Source organism: Grus americana, chromosome 23, assembly GCF_028858705.1.
Source record: "Grus americana isolate bGruAme1 chromosome 23, bGruAme1.mat, whole genome shotgun sequence".
Taxonomy (NCBI): Eukaryota; Metazoa; Chordata; class Aves; order Gruiformes; family Gruidae; genus Grus; species Grus americana.
The window spans coordinates 3,259,334-3,280,731 of record NC_072874.1 but is presented as its reverse complement, the minus strand read 5'-3'; the positions used below and the strand labels follow the sequence as shown (position 1 = coordinate 3,280,731).

General features: G+C 49.6%; 2 protein-coding genes across 8 annotated transcripts in view; one reads left to right on the top strand and one right to left on the bottom strand.

Moving 5' to 3' along the window:
- Nucleotides 1–9,133: 9,133 nt before the first annotated feature.
- The window catches only part of UTP11 (UTP11 small subunit processome component), a 261,807-nt gene continuing 249,542 nt past the window's right edge, over nucleotides 9,134–21,398 (bottom strand). For both annotated transcript variants that reach the window (XM_054802160.1, XM_054802159.1), the window contains exons 2-9: nucleotides 14,081–14,185; nucleotides 13,904–13,965; nucleotides 13,131–13,233; nucleotides 12,770–12,883; nucleotides 12,178–12,271; nucleotides 11,745–11,875; nucleotides 10,023–10,133; nucleotides 9,134–9,412 (exon numbers count right to left, since the gene is read on the bottom strand). In XM_054802160.1, the coding sequence (XP_054658135.1) occupies nucleotides 9,329–9,412; nucleotides 10,023–10,133; nucleotides 11,745–11,875; nucleotides 12,178–12,271; nucleotides 12,770–12,883; nucleotides 13,131–13,233; nucleotides 13,904–13,965; nucleotides 14,081–14,143 (762 nt within the window). In that variant the 5' untranslated portion in view covers nucleotides 14,144–14,185 and the 3' untranslated portion in view covers nucleotides 9,134–9,328. The remainder of the gene's footprint in view (nucleotides 9,413–10,022; nucleotides 10,134–11,744; nucleotides 11,876–12,177; nucleotides 12,272–12,769; nucleotides 12,884–13,130; nucleotides 13,234–13,903; nucleotides 13,966–14,080; nucleotides 14,186–21,398) is intronic.
- The window catches only part of FHL3 (four and a half LIM domains 3), a 30,037-nt gene continuing 23,736 nt past the window's right edge, over nucleotides 15,098–21,398 (top strand). The window contains exon 1 of one of the 6 annotated variants that reach the window (XM_054802154.1): nucleotides 15,098–15,117. The gene's annotated coding sequence lies outside the window, so the exon portion shown is untranslated. Of the gene's footprint in view, nucleotides 15,118–15,274; nucleotides 15,547–17,794; nucleotides 17,950–21,398 lie in introns of those variants that run through there. The other 5 variants (XM_054802156.1, XM_054802149.1, XM_054802152.1 and 2 more) reach the window with 5 other exon arrangements.

The window sequence follows — 21,398 nt, the reverse complement described above, 5'->3', positions numbered from 1 at the left end:
CCTGCTTTGGGGCTGTGTCCTGTCATCTCCAAAGGTGAAGAAGCATTTTTGCATCAATGAACAGTTAGCCTGATGTATTTTGTTGGGGCAGGAGGTTGCACCGTACCCAGAGGCTTTTCACACTACGTGGAGCAAGGCACAGGACACGCAGTGTGGAGCGGTACCCTGAAGCCTCCGTCGAAGTTTCTGGCTATGCTCTGCTCACATACGTCTGTGGTTTATATGTTCACCAGGTTTGAGGCGAGGAAGAAGTTTCCATCCAAGTGAAAATGCCAAGGACTATAGAGGTCTTGCCTTCCTCTGCCCCAGGGGTCATGATTTTGCTCACGGGAGCAGCCAGGCATCATTCCCCTCAGCACTTTTCTGCAGTCACCAAAGCCCTGGGCGGGGGTGAACCTCCTGCTTGAGGCTGCTGTGGCTCAGCCTCCTCGGGACTGAAATGCCAGAACCCAGCTTGAGCTGCTGGACTCAGTTTTGGCTCTCTGAGTGAAATGCAGTGGATGGCAGCAGCCAGGCGATCAGAACACAGGATCTGACAGTCCCTCCTGGACTTGCAGTCTGGAATCAACAAAATTATGGACAAATATTTGCAAGCACATCTATGACACTTCTGGGTTGTAAGCTGCTTGCTGCCTTCCTGGTTTAGAATGATTTTGACAGAAAGCAGCCGTATGATTTTGATATAGCTAAGCCCATGGCCAGGCTTTATAAGATGCTTGGCAATCTATGGGACAATGTTTAGAAGCATTTTGTTTTGCATTTGGATTGTCTTCCAGCTAACAAGATGATCAGCTTTGGGCTTAGTCAGTACTGGGAGGAAGGTTTTAAGGACTGTCTGTCTTTTGCAGCAGGAGATGTGGGACTCAGCAGGGCCGCTCCAGGTCTGCAGCTGCCCCCGGGATGCCTCCGGATGGTGCCATGAGCTGCAGGCAGGCAAGCAGGCGCGGTTCAGAGCAATCTGCATTCCCCCCCGCACGTCTGTTTGTCCTCCTGGCCTTCCAAGGCAGCCCGCATGCAGCAGCCACTGCTTCCTCCAGCTGTGCTATGAGAAGGAGAGTGTGCTTTTAAAAGGCAAAAAAAAAAAAAAAAAAAGTGGAATATATCATCTGTTCACAAAGTCAGTGTAAATATTAAAGAGCCTGTGAGGGGAAATGTCTCTGATGATGCCTTTTCAAGAGTATGGGAGAAAAATCCATCCAAAGGCTCTATTGGGGTATGGCCAAAAGGCGAGCAATGCTTTGAACTTGTTCAAAGCCACAGGTCAGCAGTCTTTCTGGGACTGCAATGGGAAGCAGCTGCCCACCTCTCTAAAAGGTCACTTCAGCAAATCCACAATTTAAATAAAAGAAAGAGAATCCCAGAGAGAGCCATTTGAAAATGAAAGGCATCAAATGTGAAGATAGATGGGGCACGTCGGGGTGGTAGAGGACCTGGAGAGCTCTGGCTTAGAGAGCGAGTGTCTGTGCAGTGCCGGGAGAGGACGGGTACCCCGGGTGCTTTCGAGTGACCCCCCCCCAGCGAGCGCCTGCCCTGCGGGGATGTAAAGGGAGCTCGCACCTCCCTGTCTGCAGGGCGCAGAGCAGCCTGGGCTCTGGGACACCCTCCTGCCCTGTCCCAACAGTGCGCTCAGGCTGGGGAACCTCGTCCCTGCCATCACGGGCCAGTTGGTATGACGGCCAGGCTGCAAGAGGCGTCTCCGGAGAGGCTGAGATCTGAGCCCTGCTCTGGGAGAGAGTCGTGGGTTTGGGGGACTTGTCTCCTGTGCTCCCTAGCTGTACCAGGGAAGAAGGACAGCAGATTATTAAAAAGCCGAGGAGATACTTTGATTGATAAAGGCAAGCAAAACAGTCCGTGGTGTTATGTAATTCAGCTCTGTTGAAACAGTGCAGGAAAGTTGCCTTGTGCCAATAAATCAGGCGGCGGCCACAGAGGAGCAGATGTGAATCACACCTTGCTTCATATGCCCTGCAGTGTTTTCACTTATTGTTCCAGTTTTAAAGATTAATGGCACTCAGAGATGAGTATTATCTACGCTTCCATTTCATACTCGTTATCAGAAGGGCTTTTTTCAGCATAATTAGCATGGATCAAATTTTCCAAGTGGCTCGGCAGACTTGCTGCTGTACCTTGGCTACCCGGGGCCCCTGGGACATCCCGCTGCTGCCGCTGGGCACGCCGGACCCCGACTCCCCACAGCACCCTGACCCTGCACCGAGAGAAAAGGCTGGGGGCACCCAACCGGGGGGGGGAGCAGCCCCCCCCCCCCAACCCCTGCTGCTGCCTCACTCAGTGCTCCAGGACACGCATCCTCATCGCAGGGGCACCAAGTCAGGTCAGGGCGGTTAACAGCGAGCAGTCCCCTCTGCCCTGCGCAGCGAAGACAAGCAGCCTGGCAGCGACGGCTCCCAGGGAAGGATGCAGCAGCCCCGCCAGTGCTGCCCGCACCCTGCACCCACCGTCCCAAAGCCAGGCAGCTGCGGTGGGCACACAGAGGGCTGTACCCTGCCCGCCTGGCTGCCTGTCCGCAGCCCCCCCAGCAGCAGAGCTGCGGTTGCCAGCCACAGCAGAGCTGGCATGGGCACGGCTCTGGGCCCTGTGCCAGGACATCCCTGTGGGTCCTGTGGGGGTGAGAGCTGGTGGCACATCTTGCCTTGGGTCTGAGCAGAGTTTGTAGCCTTTAAACACAGAGAGAGGAAGGTCACTGCCATCTCCTCTGTCAAGCAGAGCTGCAGCAGCCCAGAAACAAGGGTTTCCTGAGCTGGGCTGCCAGGAGCCCCCATGTTCTGACACAGCACCCCTGCAGAGCACAGAGCTGCAAGGCGCTGACGGCCTCTCTGTCTTTAAACAGGAGGAGAACAGGTTCTCGCTGTGGTGGGTGGACCAGGGGCAGGTGCTGACCCAGCCTCTGGCCAGCCCAATCAGCCAAGGCAGCAGAAGCCTTAAAGCCCCTCCTGGGGTGCAGGCAGATGGTTCTCCAGGCTGTTTTTTGTTACCTGGCTGCTGCTGCACTGTGTTCAACAGAGGATTAGAGTGTCGGGTATTTGATGCCTGGAGGAGTTAACAGAGGTGAGTTCCTTGTCCTGGGAGCCCGGCCTGGCTGTGGGGCAGGAGGGTCGGGAGAGGGCAGAGGTGGTGTGGGAGGGCTGGAGGAGGAGGTGGCCAGGGAAGAGAAACCTGCTGGCATCTTCCACCAGGCTAATCTGGGACTACCAGCACGTGGTTAGGGTTTGCACGCTGTGTGTGCTGTGTCTTGCAGGTACGTGTGTGAGAGATGCAGGGGTGTGGGTGTTGGTGTGTGCTCTGCCTGCCTGCGTGTGGAGGTGGGGGGGGGGGGGTCAGTGGGGAGCAGCCAGGCTGTGGGGTGCTTGTGTGGGGCTGCCACTGGGCTGGAGAAGCCCAGGGAGCACAGTGCTGAGCTCCCTGCTATGTACAATCAAGCTGTGATCGTTTCTATCATGAAGATAAACTGGCCATTGTTGCCAAAAATAAATGTTAGTGTTCCAAATCCACACTTCAATAGCACCAGCTCATTAGAGATGCATATCATTTGGCTCCAGTCCCACACCTTCCAGCTCATTATAAATATGCAGTTGCTGCTGGCTCTACCCCAATCATCTCTGCAATCAGAGCTTTTAATTAGGTTAATTAAATTGTATCAAACCTCGCAGGGACGCAGTTCACTGATGCTGATGAGGCAGCCAAAACAGACCTTAACTCTAGCTCTAATGAAGGCCCTGCTGCCTGCTGCAGCTAATGACAATGCATAATAAATTAGAGCTTCCCTAGAAAGGTGCATCAGGGCTTGTGCTTCAGTAAATGATGATATGCACTAACTTACTATTTCAGTCTTTAGGTCTGCCAAGCCAGGGACATCCTGGGAATATGTTCTCACTAAATAATGGGCTTCTACCTGCTCAAAGCAATGTTGCTCACCTTGGTTCTCTCAAGGCACTAAAAGCTTTGGGTATATAACTGTAGAGATGGCAAAGCAAATATTTGCTGCTTTCACCTTGCACAGCACTTGGTCTGCTCTGGTGCCTGGCTCTTCCCAGCAGAGGCAGCAGCAGGTATTTATTTATTTGAAACCCTCTGTAATTGAATTTGGGCAGGAACATCCTGTTTGGAGGGAAATGGGAGGCTGTGTGCAAGTGTGTGGCAGCAGGAGTGGGGATGATCCCCTGTGCCCAGGCTGTACCTGGCTGTTAGCAGCCCCCGTGCCAGGTGGGGAAAGGTCTGGGTGGCCAAGGAGCCCATAGAAAAGAGAGGTTTAGGGCAGCCATGTTGAACAGCAATTAGTCATTCCTGATTTACATCCTGCTCTTTCAACTCCCTGCTCTGAAGCTGCTTGGGCTTGAGTGGGGGAACTCCACCACCCTTTTCTCCTTGGTGCCCTTGGGCAAATCACCTCAGCTGAACCTCGCTGTAAGGACAGCAGGTCTTAGTGACAGTCAGAGCCAGGGCAGCCAGTCCTGCTGGCTGGAGACGCCTGCGATCCCACGCCTGGACCACCGTCCTGCTGACGACCCCGGGACGGCAGCACCCAGATGGTGGGCAAGAGCTGCTGGGACTCCGGGCTGTCCCGACTGCCGGGCTCACGATGAGCGGGTGCATAACGTGTGGCACAGCACTTACGGGATGGCTGGGATCAAACCCTCCCTGCTCCCCTCTGCTGCAAGAAAACAGTGAGGACGGCTTTGGGGTTTCCGAGTGTCCCTTCGGCTGCTGCAGACCCGGCAGTGGCTGCCCATGGGGGGGTCTGGAGCCTCCCCCGGCATGTAGGCTGCTGGCTTTGTCACCGTGCCCCAGGGACGGGGCGAGAGATCCCACTGCGCTGGCCTCCAGTCTGGTTCGGGCTCAGAAAATGGGGCCTACAGGAAACCACCCATGAAGCCTAAGGGCTGGTGATGGTTCTCCTGCTAGTAATATATTGTTGCGGTTGCCTAGAGATAATCCTGCAAGTGTTTTAATGTAGCCTGCTATTAACTTTTATAGACAGTCGTTATCAATTGAGTTCTTCAGCTTGAACAAGGAATTACATGAAATTGTTATATGGCACGATATTATTCTGAGTCACCTGAAACCTGAGCTGTGAATCCGTGGGGTATTTTGATATGTGTATCTTGCAAGCTGCAGGGAATCTCCTTGCTAAAGAACCTGTTGGTTCAGCCTTTGATACTATAATTATCACAAGCAGAAAATAGCTGTGGGCTGTTTCTCTCCGTCCCTCCCCATGAGGGCCCAGCTAGAGGATGGCAGATCCCACCAATGTCTCGCTTCAAATCTTGCACTGCGGTTGAGCGGGCTGGGTGTTTTGTTCAGTTATCGGGTATTGACTCTTCCCAGACCCTTGCAGAAACATTTCAGTGCTTTGGGATGAGGAAACTAAGGTAAGAGTCCTGGGAGTCAAACCAAGAGCAAGGGCTGACAGACAAACCGAAGGGTTCCATCCGCTGCTGCACAGTGGCATCCATGTCCTATCACCCTAGTCACAAACGATGTTCGTTCCCAAGTATCTCTTAGAGAGAGGCTTTTCCAGCACATCCTGGAAAACACGATTTCCAGCCCAAATTTTTTTCCTGGGCAGTTTATACACAGTTGTATCTGTGCCAGCACTGTTCTCTCCCAGAAGTATTTTCATGCTGTTTGCTCTCTGTAAGCTTTTTAGGGCACCGGTACAGCCTTTATCTTGCTAGGCCGAAGGAGCCAAGAGCTAGTCCTGTTTGTAAGACACTCTCAATTCCCTTCTGCATCTTAGAGGCTCTTTCAGCCGTCCCATTGTGAACTAATCTTTCTTGAATCTTGGTGACCTGCATATGGTGTTCCACATGAAGTCTCATGACAGTCCTGTAAGATACTTCCAGTATTGCCTCCCTGCTACATTGGCTTTTTGCCTGTGGCAGCCTGAAGTCGTTCTGTGATTGCACCCACAAGTTTTGCCTTTTTTTTTTTTTTTTTGGTGTGTGTTAAATGTGGAGTTAGCATTAACAAGGATTTCTGCAAGTGCACACAGATGGGTGCTTATTCATATAGCAGCTAACTTCCCTATTAAGGGTTAATTGTGAATCTGAGGGGGGGAGTCCAATGCTCTCCATAAAACCCTCCTTGTCCTTGTTTATTGCCTCAAATCTTTAATTGTTTTGGAGTATGATGTTGGATGTGGGAAGCTGTTTTCAGGTAGCTCCTGTCCAGTTTCTTTCAAGATGTGAAATAGGACTGGGGATCTTTCTGAGAAACGGGCAAAAACAGAACCTGGGCACCATTTTTGCTCCCCATGCTTTCAAAAATGCATAGGCTTGTCTGCCAAGGAAAATCAAAACGGATTCTCTCTTCCAGCAGGCAGCCCGTTTCCCATTCATCTGTGCTGCGGGGAGCCGGATCTTGGCACCAAAAGATAGTGTTTAACCTATGATGGCATTTTCGGTATTAACTGCCTGAATGTTTCTCCGGACACTGAGCCACAGGAATACTGTGGAACGCAACAGTGGATGTTGGTCAGATAAAAGACCTTTGTTTGGTTTTGCTCTTTTGAGATGGTGCAATTTTTTTTCTGGTAGCCATTGGGATCTCTGCAGGGCAGTAGGTGTGGGTCAGCCCTGTCTGCTAAGGTGGAAGTTCAATGATCAGCACCCACCAAATTCTTGAACGTTGCAGGCAGGAGTAAGCGAAATGTGCTTATGCACAGGAGCTGGCACCTCCTTTCAGTCTCTTGTGGCCACAGAATGATAAAGCAGTCCACAGCTGACTGGATTTGTACTGAGGCTTCTGTGGTCAGGGTCCAGCAAGAAGTCTGCTCGATGCAACACCACAGACGTAACAGCGCTCCGGTTTTCCTTTGTTAAGACCTTCATGGTTTCCCAGGGAAAAGTAACTCGGAACAGGCACCACTTTTGCTCCTCATACCTTGTACAGCGAACACGAAGCTCGTGTCTTCGCTGGGAGCTTGCAGCTCCCTCATGCCAGTGGACGGATGAGAACTACCATCAGGAGAATAAGCGGTACGGCACTCAACCTATAATTTTCCATGGTGAGAGCACTGACCGCTCAAAGCCTCGCAGCTACCTACTGCATCCCATAATATCTCGCTCCTTTACTGGGAAGGGATGGCTCTCTTCCAGGGATTAGGTCATTTGTGCCCATTGCAACACTCGATCTGCCAATGGGGTCGGAGGCACACCAGGCATTTCAAGCATCAGGCTAATTAGCTGTTCTTGTTCAGGTTGTTACTTTTCAGCTCCTGCCAGACAGTAATTCCTTTAGTGTCTTCCAGTGGAAATGCTGTTTTTCTTTCCCATCCTTTTCAGTAACTCTCTCGATGCAGGTAAAATTAATCAGGGATAAGGATAAAATATTTACCCATTTAAATCTCAATCTAAAAGAGATTTCACTTCAAAGACACCCAGGCAGTGTAGTGGGGACTGTGACATATGTTTTAAAAACAACTAAAAGGTCCCCAAAAACATAGGTGAACTCGACAGTTTTGTCTATCTTGCTTTTCATTCCTCTTGCTTTTTGTATTTCTCTAAATATTGCCAACTTAAGCTTTCAAAAGCATTGAATTATGCTTATAAAATCTTTAGATTCTAGTCAAAACAATCATGAAAGAAGCGAAGCCTGCTCTCCTGGAAATGGCTCTGTAGTCTCCAAGACCAGAGACCGTAAAATACCGAGAACTGGATGCTCTTTCGTTATCCCTTAGCTGCAGGAACGCGGAGTCTGAGACCTCGGCGGAGCACCCTAGGACTTGCAGTCAAGTTTCGAGTCGGCAGCAGCGGAGAGCGGAGCTGGCTCCCACGAACGCGCCTGCCGCGGCGGTCGAAACGCTTTTCCCGGGAAACCAGGACGCACAAGGGGGCCGGGCTAGGGGGGGGGGGGGGGGGAACCGGGGGCTGGGCTGGGCTGGGGGGGGGGAACCGGGGGCCGGGCTGGGGGGTACCGGCTCCCGCAGCAGCCTCCCCCCGCTTCCCCCCCCTCCCGGTCCCGGTCCCGCCGCGCGGCGCTGCTGCCCCCTGCCGGCCCGGCCCGGCGCCTCCCGGAGGACCGGGGGTCTCCCCCTCCGCTTCTTGCCGCTTCTGCCAGCGGCGGGGAAGTAACCGTGGCAGGAAAAGGCGTTGCAACCGTCAGCCGTGCGAGTGTTTCCCGTGAGGTAGGAAAGGGAGGAAGTGTCTCCCACGCGGCGTGTTTCCTTTTTCCCTCCTGGCCGTCGGGCGCTAGATGGTTTCTATCGTGCCGTTAACGGTGAAATCGCAAAAACTCACATTCCACACGAGAGGATCTTAACTGCTTTTTAAGAGCAAAGCAAAGTGCCTCCCTTCATCCTTCCCAGACAAAAAATTCACCCTGCAGTTGTTGCTAACTTGGGAATTTTGCAATGGCGAAGCAATGTCGGAAGCTCCATTTTAGCACGCAAAGTCACGCTTCATCTAAGAGAAGCTAGGAAAACTCCTGAAGTGGGGAGAGCTTGAGAAGAGCATCTTCTTTTTTTCACCATCGTGCATGGGCATGTGCTTATTATTGGCAGACGTAGTACAAGTGAGAGAGATAAGAAAAGGAATGTTTACACCCCGGCCCTCGCAACTTGCCCGAACTGCTCCAGGACACCCAAGGATGTGTGTTCACTGCTCTCGCTTGAAACCCCTTCCAACTACCAGCGTTGCAACAAGCATAATATAAACAAAGAGGACAAACTTCTGTCCCACAGGTGGCTCTGGCATTCTCTCTCCGTATACAACATGAATTTCAGTATCGCCTCTGTTCAAACCTGGGAGACAACACTGGAAATTCAGCGTGGCAGGGGCACTACCCCGTTATCCAGGAGAAGACTGAGTAAGCACAAACAGCTATGGGAACTATTCATAAAGGTTGAGTTTTTCTTCCTTGCTGTACAGTGGAAGAAACAATTCCCCGCTGCTAGCACCATTCTAGAATAGTCTGGCTAAGACGGCACCCGAGTTTAGCAATGCGCCCTTAGCAATGCCTTTCAACTCTTACGTTTTAAAGTTGAACGTAACGATCCCGGAGTGCCTTTTGTCCACGCGCTGTGTGCAACCCATCTCCCAGTCTCTTAATTTTGACCCTTTCAAGGATTGTTTATAGTGCATATTCCTGGGATGTTCAGGCACCTCTTGTGGCTTCCCACTGTAAATACCAAGAGAACAAACTCTCCGATTTATTAATCAATTAATTAGATACAATATATTTATGGCTACCACAGGCCCACAGTAATTTGTTTTAACAAAGTGCTAGGCCGCAGTGAAAAACAACCTGCTATGGCGTATCAGTCCTCCTTCATAAGGAGAACCCGTAAGGTAACAATTACTTAATGGAATGGCTAACGTTTCCGCTGAAATTTGAATTTGTAAATTGCTGGACCATTTGTTGTCTCTTTCTTCACCTTTACTTTATGAGCTTTGTCCTGGAAAAACAAGAAAAAAAGTTTGCTAGCATGTAAGAAGAAAAAAAACAACCCCACCCTCATATAAATAAGAAAGTCCCTGTCTGGGACTGACAAGGCATTAGTGAAAAATGGTCACTTTCCCCTGTTTAGGTGGGAATTATATTTCTGTCTGCTCTTTCTGCCTTTATGTTGTCAGGCACAATCTATTTTGTTCACAAGCACCAGTGAATGGCGAGTCTCATTGAGACAATTTTTTTGTCATTGGGATTCTTAAGATCTTCTTGTAACCTACAGAAATGGTTCCTCACCTCTGCTACTTGAAATTATTAATTTAGTACTTGAGAGGTGGCAACAGTGTTTTAGAAAAGACTTGAGAGCACCATTTCAATGTTGAGCCTTTGTCCTTGCCCACACAGTAAGAGTGGGACTAGCAGATATCATTTACTAGCCATGGCATAACTGGAATTCTTCATCTCCTTGCTTTTTCCACGCTACAGGTGTATTACTTATTTTTAGGAGTTATCTGGAAGTGTCAATACAAAATCAGAGTGAAGAAATGCATACATACAAAACTAGACCTAATGACCTTAACAAAACAGATTCAAAGAACCAGAACTAAATCCCTCACCAAAAGATCTTTACGTGTCTGGATTTTCTGTGCAATAACAAACATGGCCTTTTCTCTTTCAATGCGCTGCTTCAGGAGGTCATATTGATTCTTCCTTTGCTGAGCTAATTTCTGGAGGAAAAAAAAAAAAGGAGCATTTTTGAGAGAGAGGGTGGGGGGAAGATGATGCTGTGGTCTATAACTGACCTATTCTGAGGCACTTGGACCTCACAAGCGTCTTTACATTTTTTCAATCATAATCCCATTAAAGAATGCTGCTTCAATTCTGTGGCTAGATTCCAGAGAACCGTTTTAACATCTTGATTCTCATACTAGAGGTTTTCTAGTTAGGACTTAATTATTTGTGCTTTTTTTAATCTCCTGAATCCAAACATAAAAACCCCAAACCTTTTCTAACCTAGTTTAGATGTTGTGTAACCTTGTTCAGTAAGTGGCAGGAATTTCATTTTTCTAAATCCTCCGAATTTCAATGTTGAGCGCAAGATAACATTTCGCTCCCTAATAAAAACCCAGTTTATCCAGAGGGAAAGAAAAAAACAAGGAAGAAAAAGGACCAGAGACCAATTCCTGAAGTGCTTAGAAATTGCAGAGGCCTCCCAAAATGCAACTTGTTTGGTCACGTTTACGTACCAAGAGTGGATGGCTTTCCCAGAACAAAAATGGTATTACTCCAGGTGTGATTTAAGTAATTAAATTAAGAAGAACAGATCCTGACATGCTTAAATTATGACTCAGACATTCAGATGAGAAAACTTGTCAGTCTACAACTTGTCCAACTGCTTTACTGACAAGTGAAACTGAGAGCTGGCAAGAAGAAAGGGACCACAGGCTGTTTGTTATCTGACATCTGATTCAGAAAACAACAGGTTACAAATTTACCAATCGGCAATTTTAGACAGCTTTATTTTACCTTACACATACCAACTCAAGCTTATAGGACTGCTCAATATATCTAAACCAATTAAGCGGTATTTACAGTGTTAAAGCCGAGCGTAGCTACTTCCAGGATAGAAGTGCTGTGATATTAAAACATCAGAATCAAAGCTGATTGCATAAGCAATTAATCCTGAAGGATCATGAAACGCTTTAAATAAGGAAAGCCAGGAAGTGAGACTATAGCTTACATGTCTTTAAGAAGAACAAGGCGGGAGACAAACTCTGAATCTCAAGCTACTTCAGGTTCAGAGCCTAACTGAAATATGAGATCAGAAACCCAAAACCAGATACATCTATGTTGGAATAAGCTTCTTCACGTGCCTATTCAGGGGTGCAAGAGTTTTTGGGGAGGTGTGAGGGGAGACTTAACATTGTATGCTACAAAAATCACACTTAGAACTGCAGCAATCTAATGAAAACATAGTCCTATAGGTGCATGCCGTGTAACGGAGAAGACATATATCAATTTTGCCAAGGAAACTGCCTAATTAGATCTATACCATTCCTTTCTGACCTATACGTCATAACTCTTGATTTATAGTCCACATTGGACTGGGATACAACTCAACAAGTTCTCCATGTCGGTCCAGGAAGAGATTTGACTGTAGGCTCCAGGCACTTGACAATTAAGTGACGTCCACTACAGCCTTGTGTCACCGATAAAAATTCTAAGACAGCAGAACAATTTTGTTCTCCTCCACAACGGTCCAACGACTCCTCTTTAAGCGTTTATTATATAAAAGACATAAAGCATTAAGAAAACTATAATACGAACAGTGGCGGTACCTTTAAGTGGGCAGGATCAGTAGCTCCTTTCAGTGTCTCTTTCTGCAGCGTTGCAACGGTTGGTCGGTTGTACACTCTATCTACGAGCTCTGGAACAGTGTCCAGATGAGTTGCAATATCAAACTCCTGAACTATAAATAGAAAGAAATTTAGCAATAAACTCACATGGCCAGACTTGGACTAATGCTCAGCAAACCTTCCAAACATGTGGCTTAAGTACAGTCATCGATGGAAGCCCCAGCAACAAGCTCCTGCAGAACTGTGGTCTTATCTAGCAATCAAGAGAGATTTCTAGAGCACCTGAATTATTATTCCTGAAAAAAAATTATCCTTTTTTATGATAACAGCATCATGAAAACACCATACTATTTTAAAGAGCCTACAATAAAACATCACAGAACAAGTTTTCTGAAAAAGCCTATTTAAATCTTACCTTCTTTTTTGGTATCAAAAAAGAACATGTGCTTGTTGGGATTCTTCCCCTCCGCATCCAGCAGATGGAGCTCAGACTTCAGCCTCTCGATTTTCTGCGGGCAAGAAAAGTTAATCTGTTTTGCCAAACATACGTAACAAGGTAAATACAGTCGCCCTGAAGTATTTCCTGTTTGTTTCTCAAGCATCTGAACTCTCACTTCTTAATCTTTGAAAATATACCTAGTCTATGTTTATGTCATTTTCAGAAGTGGATCATATTTCTGTTGATTGCCTGCCTACCATATTCAAACAACCCACTTCAGTAACAATATTCCCCAATTCTTTATAAATACGAGAAGCAAGAGTACGCATTTAATGTCTGAAATTTACATAAGAAATTGCCATGTTTTATAATAATACATAGTATAGTTTTTATTTTTCAGTATGCCTTTAGGTTTTATATACAGAGCTCCATTGACATTTCCATTTATCATTTCCAGTATTGCGCAAATCAGATTTCAGTAAACACCATAGCCACGAACAACAAAAAAAATACAATAAAAAGAACAATTCTGAGCAAACAGGAAAACGCTAAAGAAGTGAAGTATTACCTTGGCTTCTGCCACTCTCTTCATTTCCACATATTTAATATCCTGTGTCCTCATCAATTTCACCTGCTCGGGGGTCACTTCATCCTTTGGCTGCTTTATTATATGAACTCCATCCTAAAACCAGATGGAACATGGCACTTACAGACATCATTTCAGTTATAATGTACTACGGATCCTAATAATAAAAGCAAAAGAACCTTTTTATGCTCTGCCCCTCATTTTCTTCAAAGCCTTCCACAGGCACCAAAGTGTGCTAATTTATTTACTAATTCATAAATAAATTAAAAAAAAGGTAGGAAAAAAATTATGTTCCCCAGAACAAGAGAGTGTAACCCTGCTTGAAGAGAATCTAGATTCTTACCTGGAGCTCTGCACGTATCATTTTAAAGTAGAACTCATCGGGATTCTTGTCCAGAGCTTTCTTTTGAAGCGCTCTGAGGGCATTTTGTTTCTTGTGATAGTCACTAGGGGAAAAAAAAAACCCAACAAAATAAAAACCAAACAGAAGATGTTCAGCAGTTTCTCCACATTCACGCTCCCTGATGAGATGCGGAGTCCTTCAAAGCGATGCTCAGAACTCTGAGCAGCAGCCAAGGCTCCACATACTGAGCCAGGCACCAACAAACTTCAGCTTTACAGTTCAATCTTTAACACAGCTGGAAACGAATAGCATCCAACAGAAAGCGTTAGAGGAGCAATGGAAACACGTTCATCCATTCTGCAAAGCTTACTGAGCTGCTGAGGACTCCTAGATCTTTACAGGATCAGCCATTACAAATGGAAAACAATGCTTATAGGTTTTGTAGTAATCACAATAATAACGACTTTGTGAGGCCTCCGCCCTCCGCGTTCCCCTTCCCTCTGGCTCACCCACAGGGGTGTTTAGCTGTCTGCACCTCGCACTTGTTTCTGCTAGATGGGATCATCCGGATGCCCCTTTTTGTGCAACCCAGAACGCTGCCTCTTCACACCGCCTCTGCAGGCCGTGACACTGCGGTGCAGAAGCCACTCGGGCCGGAGGGTAACGCTCTAGAGCCCCGTGAAACCCGGGGCCGGGGCCGCCCCTCGCGTCCAGCCCGGAGCCGCCGCCACCCCCCCCCGGCCGCCGCCCCCCCACCGCGGGCGCGGACTCACGCGGCGCGGAGCCTGTAGTCCTTCTTCTTCTCCAGCAAGCCCAGCTTCTTCCGGGCGGCGGGCTAGGAGGAAAGGCAGGGAACGGCATGGGCGGCCGCCGCGATCGGTGACCTGCGGCGGGGCCCGGCCCAGAAAGGCCCGACCGAGGCGGACGACGGCCCGGCCCAGCGTACTGACCTGTGCCCGCTCGCGGTGCGGGCGCTGCCCCGACTTGGCGGCTTTCCTGAAAGCGGCCGACATAGCTGCGGTCTCCGCTCGCCCGGCTCAGGCCGCTCGCCCCACTGTGAAACGCCAGTGCGCTCTGCACGGGCCGGAAGGGGCGGGACCTCGGGGCCAGAGGTCGTGCGCGAGGCTCGCCGGGCGGTGGCGCCGTCTCCATGGTAACGGCGGGACCCGACCGCTCCTCCTGCCCGGCTGAGCCCCGCAGCCCCGTTAAGCCGCGGCGGGAGGGGAGGGGAGGCCAGGCCGAGCGCAGCCCCGTTAAGCCGCGGCGGTGGGAGGCTGGACCGACCCCACCTCCCCCGGGGCTGGGGTGTCTCTGCCGATGCACGGTCCTGAGGGTCCGGCCGGAGCGCGGGGCCCTGCGGCCCTTCTCGGCCGTGCCCCAGGCGCGGGCTGTTGCTGTTCGGGCGGCCGAACCAGCTCGGGAGAGCCGGCCCCGCCGTCGGGCCAGGCAGGAGGGGCGGCTGGAGGGCAGAGGCCTGCGGTTGCGGGCGGCTTGAATTCTGGAGAGGATCCCGCCACCCCTGGGGACTCGTGGGCTCTCGCTCGCCCTGGGCGGGGCTTGTCCGCGCCCTCCCGGTGCGCGCAGGGCGGGCTCTGAACCGCAGCCTCGGTGACCGGTGCGGAGGGGCGGCGGCCAGGCGACCCCCCCCCCCCCCCCGAGCTCCACGCGTGTTCCAGCCGTGGGGCTTGTTGCGACCCCAGGGCTGCGTGGGGGAAGAGCAGCGCCGCGAGGGACCCGGCGCTTCCAGGAGGGGGAGCCGCAGGGCAGGGGACGGGCTGCGGCGGGCCGGCACCGGGGCGGCGGCGGGGACAGCTCCGCGGGGCTGCCTGGTGTCCAGCGCCAGGAGCCGAAACTGGGGCTTTAGGGCCGGAGCCGGCGTGTTTCTCCACTGCCCGTTCAGACACAGCGGAGCCCGCAGCCCGCCGGCTCTCCCCGGAGCCGCCACCGCCGCTCCCCCCGTCCTACGGACGGCCCGGCGCCTCGCCGAGCTGAGTAGCGGGGAAGCGCGGCCCACGGCGAGCTCTGCGGCAGCCGGGCTCTGGGATGGGCGCTCGGAACCGAACGGGAAGGGGAAGGGCTTAGCGCCGGCTGCCGTGAGAGGGGGAACGGTTCCGCCGCGCCTCGCTGCTTCACGGGGTACACGGGGAGCATCCCGCGGGGGTCGGGGACAGGCGGCCCCGCTGCCCGGGCGCACGTAACCCCCTCTGGGCTCTCGGAGCGAGTGCTTGTGCGAGCCCGCCGCCCCCGGCCCAGCCCCGGCCGAGCCCGCCGCCCCTCCGCCCCGCCCCGGGCCGGGCGGGGCCGGGCTCCGCGCCGCGCTGTGGGGCTAGGGAGCAGTGCCGAGCCGAGCCGCGCCGAGCCTGCCCATCGCCGGGGCGAGCAGCGAGCGGGGGCGCGGCCCCGGGACGCCGACCAGGTGGGTCAGCGGCGGCGGGAGCCGGGGCGGGAGCGCTGCGGACGGCGGCCGGAGCCCGGGCCGGCGGCGGGAGCCGCCTCTGCAGCCCGCTTTGGCCCCCGCAGCCCCGGGCGGGTCGGGGCGGTGGCGGCGGGGGTTGCACCGGGGCGCAGCGGGCCGGGGGAGCGGGGGGGCTGGAAGGGAAAGTGCCTCCGCGGCGGGTGTTCCCGGCGCTCTCCGGGGACGGGGCATCCCCGCGGGATCCCGGCTGGGTTTACTTTGTCGTTACCCGGGATGTAGCTCGCTCGGAGAGCTCCGCTTCGGTTGGTTCTAGGAAGCAAGGCTCGCACCGTTTTCTAAAAGGGGAAAAAAAAAAAAAAAGTCTTTCAGCCGTGTGTCTTTCCCAGACCGTAAAGTTGCAGTGCCTAAGCTGTATTTTATTAAGAAAGCTCTGAAACTTTACCCAACCAATAAACTCGGAAGTAAACTTAAACCAAATGCTCAAACATAGTATAGAGAAATTTTCAACACGTCCTAAATGGTTGCTATGTTTCCAGAGAATCCCAGGGTGGGTATGGGGAAAGACTACTCAAAGCCTTGCTTTTTTTTTTGTGTGTGTGTGGTGTGTTAAACAAAGACTCAAAAGTCACAGTTTGAATCTCAGCTCAGCATCTTTTCAAAATGTTTTTTTACTCAGCACAGTTTTGTTTCAGATTGTTATGTTTTCTTACAGGTAATGTTTTATTTTTTGGTTTTCAGTTTTGTCAGTATTTTGTACTTGTGGTTACGTTAATCACTTTGTCACGGAAATGCTGGATATACTTTATAGTTAGCCTGGGTGAAGCATGTTAGTAGGAATTACTCTCCGCTGACTCAAAGCTCAAATGTATGGCATATGATGGTGGTTACTTATCTTCACAGCACGTGCTTTGATACTGAGGCCTCTATACTTAGCTTTGAATTTAATACATTCACTGTTTCCCAGTTTTGAAAATCATAAAGAAAACTTTCCAAGGTGGAAAACCTATCACGGGAGCACAGGGAGGGCTGCCCTAGGCCAGGCCGAAGGTGTGATGGACACAGTATCCTGGTGGCAGCAGCTAGGGAAGAGCGCGGGGAGGTTTCTTTTATACTCCTCTACCAAGCATTAGAAATATGTAGCTCTTCTAGCTGCTATGAATGTGTGATTGTCAAATATTCCTTTACCATTAACTTTTGAGAAGCGTTTTCTTAGATAGTTCCTTAGGAATCTCTCGTATTTAAATACCTGCCTTTGATATCTTGCCCAGATATTCCTGGTGTTCACGAAAGTGTTGAAGCTGCCTCATTTCTCTAATTTGCTTTGTCCACATTTGTCAAAATGTGATTTAACTTCCTGATAGGCAGGCCATCAGCAGGACAGCAGGAAGTCTGACACTTCTCCTGTCTTATTTTTATGCCATTTTCTTTCCTTCTCCTAGGATGGAGACAGTATGGTTCTCTTGCTGGCTGCTCCTTAGAGGCACAGAGTTGTGAGCATTAGTTTAATCCTTACCTAGCTAGGTCGGTAATTTTGGACACTTTTAAAACTGGTGGCATAGCACAGGAGACAAAAATACAGGCGATATAGTTAGTCGTGGGCACTAATTATAGTGGATGCTCTACAGTGAAAAGTATGTTTTGGAATAAGAACTCCTTAAACCTGTACACAGGGAGTGGTGAGCACACACCAAAGGCAGGGTGGTGTTTGGAAATAACCAGAATTCCCTAGCAGGAAGTCCTGTGAACAGTTCCATGGTCTCAGCTTCCAGAGCACCACTGTCTCTCCACGTTGGATGTTTCTGAGGTGCCTCTTGGGGGGAAATCTGTGCATCTCCCCTGCCTGCAGAATAGCGTCCGAAGAGCTCAGCGGTGACTAGTGTGCTGAAGATCAGGCAGGTTCCTTGTCTTTGGGAGGACAGTAGGTCAGTGCCATTCCCTCTGCAGGCTTTTTAGCCATCTGCAGCACGTCTGCTGTCAGCTCGGCTTCCTGTTTACACTGCAGTTTGTTTTAGAGCTGACTCTGAAATAGCCATGCTGTCCGAGGACACAGCTGGGTGGCTCACCTCTCCCAGATCATCATGGGGAAGAAAGGCAGGAGTCTCCCTTCTGGCCCACGTCACTGCGGTTGCCCTGATCACACATGCTTTTTTTTTCTGTAGAGCACCAGCCTTGTGTGGCTACAGGCGGTGTTCGCTGGCCAATACATTTCTGAGGGGTATGAGCTCAGTGATGTTCTTTCGGGCTTTGGCCCTAGCAACTTTAAGACAGAGGTGAACCTTAACTGATGGAGCCAGGAAAAACTTCTCTGCGGGCAGGTTACTGAAATTCCCAGTGCACCAACTTCGGAAGCACTTGGTTCTGTTCACAGCCAGGATTCGCTCGCTCTATTGCTTGCTCTATGAGGTAAGATGCTTTCTACTGTGTTCCTAATTGTGGCTGAGCTGATGCTGTTCCATGGCCTGCTGTTTTTAGAAATGCCAGCAGGAAAATGGAATAAATTGATTACTCTTAGCGCTCAAGTGATTCCCACCCCCTCTCCCTGGAAAAGGACTTTTGTAGTAATCACAGCATTGATACACAAGATTTTCATGGTGGCCCGCTGGGGTCCTCATTCACGTCTGTGGGATTTTCGCTGTCTTTAGCTTGCATGAGGTCATGCTTGAAGAGCCCTAATTGCGTCAGTAGCCTTGGGAGAGAGACGTGAGTGTAAACCTTTTTGCCTCTGCCTCACCTTTCGTGCGAAAAAGTTTCCATAGGCAAAGAAGGCGTTTATGGAAGACTTGGGATTGGTTGGCTGGCTGGTCTGAATAAAAGCCAAACTTCTTGACAAACAGCTTCATAATTTCTTGTAATTGCTCAAGTAAGGAAACCATTTCTCCTCTGGCATTCAGTATCCCTGGTCGACATCTGCTGTTCTGGGATTGCCTGTGCCCACCGTGGAGCACCCAGCTCAGCCTGGCAAGAAGGTGGTGTGAAAGACATTCGCAGTTTTGCTCAGCATCCGACTCCAGAGTGCAAGCTGCTACACCTCGTTCCTTAGGGGACTTTGACTATTTCTGCTGAAATAGGGGCAATTTTGATGGCCAAAGTGGTAAAAATTCAGAGAGAACTTGACAATGTTTTGCCTGGTGATGTCATGAAAACAAATGTAAATCTTTTACTCTGTTTTAAAAACAAAAAGGACAGCTATAACAATAGATACTAGCTGCATCTAGGAAAGGGAAAAGACCAGTTGTTAGGGGGCAGAGAAACTTTACCAGTATCATTTAGCCTTCAGATTACTACCAAGAGTGTAGGATGGCTTTTAAAGGCTAGGACATTTAAAGGCTAGGACATTCAAGTATGAGAGCTGAGAGTCTGGGAGCAAAGGGGTTCAGCTGCACGTGCTTTGTTGGTTTCAGTGAGACGTGGGTCCCACAACCAGACTTGACAGCTCTGGCTGCTCTTTGTGAAGCTGCTGCAACGTTCTCCATCCTGCAGTCGTTCAACCCAGAGGAGCGGCATTTCCCATGAAGGGTGATACGTAATTACTAGACTTTGGCCATTAGGAAGCGGTGGGTCTTTAGCTACAGTTGGAAAGAAAAATACTCTGTTCTGCCGAGATGTAGTTGCTGAGAAAGTCCTTGGTCTTTGTTTCTTCTCTTCCTTCCTTTTTGCACTGGTTTTGCCAGGTGTAAAATACAATTGTCAGCAGTTTACGGGGAGGGGGGAGTGTCAGTTTTCCTGTTGAAGAAAATATCAAGGGTCTGATTGTGAAAGGAAAGGGGAAATTGAAGAATGCCACATGGCTTCCACCTTCCTGTATTTCATCCTAGCAGAATTGCCTGTGCTGAATGACTCACTTTGTGTCTGTTGATATTTGCTAAATGGAGAAACAGTTTTAACAAATGATTCTGCCCTTACTCAACAGGAGCCCACTGAGAGGATAATGTTACTCTGGGAGGAATGAGAAAGACATGTGCATTAGGGCTAAGTTAATAGTTAATCGAGAGTTATTCAGAAATGGGTTAACACAGAATCCAAATAGCAATGGAATAAAAATCCTGAAATTTATGTGCTTGTTCTTTGTGCAGTCTCACTTTGGCTTTATTTGGCCTGTGGTCATCTGACTGTTAACATTAACTCATATCACATTTTATTTGCCTCTGATTATATTACTGTAGATTGTCCTAGGCTTGCCAGTTGTGAAGTTCTTTTATGTATTTTGAACGTCTCAAATTAAAAAAAAATAATAAATTCTTAAATCAGCACTGTGGATAAATATTAACTCTAGACCCTTCTGACTGGTGTCATTGCTGGACAAAAGTTTGTCGATGTTTATGCCCAACCTGCCCAGTGCCAGTTCTGTTCAGGAATATAAATTGTCTTCCAGCACCATGCTGGTGGCTGATGCCAAGGACATAATCTTAACTGCTTCCTAACTTAGTTTTGAGCATCTGAGCTGTAAGCCAGAGGAATGTGCTGTGTCTAACCTGGAGCTGTTAGCGGCCTCCAATGTCATAAATCCAGTGAGTGGAGAAGCCAGTGCAGGTGACCGGACAGCTGGAGCTGTTTTCCCCTCACACGAGGGGGAAAGGGACCTCTGAATAGCTCAAGGAAATGCTCAGTGTTGTTGGAATGGCTGTGGATCTGCTTCCCTAGTGCTTCCTTCAGCACATGTTACGCTTGACCCTGCCAGTACTACACACCAATAGGAGCCAAGTCATTGTCCCCAGTGGCAGATTAAACTGCTTGGCCATTGTTGAGAGTCCAAGATTTTCCTCTCTCACCCTGTTTAAATGACTACTTGGATGTCCAGCCAAAGTAAACATAAGCTAATAAAAAATGTAGAGATAACAGATACAGACTAGCTGTTGTGGACTAAACAGGCGTGCTGTAGCACAAAGATGTGTGAGTTTTGCTTGCATCTTTTCTGCTTTAGTTTTGAAGCTCAGTTCCCTGAAAAAGAGGTGGTATGGACGACGTATAACTTCCTTTCTGTTGTGATGGGGAATGTATGTGTATCCTTTGAATAAGAAAGGGATCTGTTAGGCTGCTAAGGATCTAGCGCCTGCCTTGCAAGGTATAGTGCGCAAACTTCCTAGTGGCTAGCGCTTCCTCACTTGAGAGCTGGAAGCGCCATGGCAGTCTGCGCAGCTTCGGAATACTTTCCTGTATTTCCCCGTTGTCCGTTTCCTTGTTGGCAATAACTGCATTTTCAATTGACTTTTTACTTTTTCATTTACTCAGTACACAGCCTGTGAAGGCCGTTGCTGTAAGATAACATTGAGATCAGTAGTCTCTGGGGGGTTGTAAGGAGGCGAGATATCTATGTGGCTATCAGGAATGCCTAAACTTATGGTAAAGGACAGAATCAGATTGGGAGAGGACCAAAATCTTTCTGTGTGTGAAGCCGCTGTGGAGTGATAGGGGTTGGACCGTCCCTGTATTCCTGTGGTGCAGCGCTGCTGAATACCGTGTTACGTTACAAAAGGTGCTGAAGTGAATAGCTGGAGAGGTACTATAATAGTTTGGATATACAACTGTTTTAAGTGCTTGAATGTTGCTAGCATACGTAGTAACTGTGTGTCTGAGGATGACTGATGCGCCAAAGTCCTTCTCTGCGGTGGCTTGCTTTGCTTTCCTCTTCCTGACACCCGGGATGCTATGCCTTTGGCTATGGTGGGATAGGGCGGTCTTGCACTCTGTCCTCCAGCCTCTTCTGTAGTGGAATGGCAAGTGGTGATCAAAAGGTTACAGAGAAACTGAGGGTGAGGGTGTGATATGGCATTAAAGGATTAAAGGCTGCTGGGCAATAATTACCATAAACAATGCAGACAAGTCCAGATCTAGGAACAGTTGAACAGTTTTTT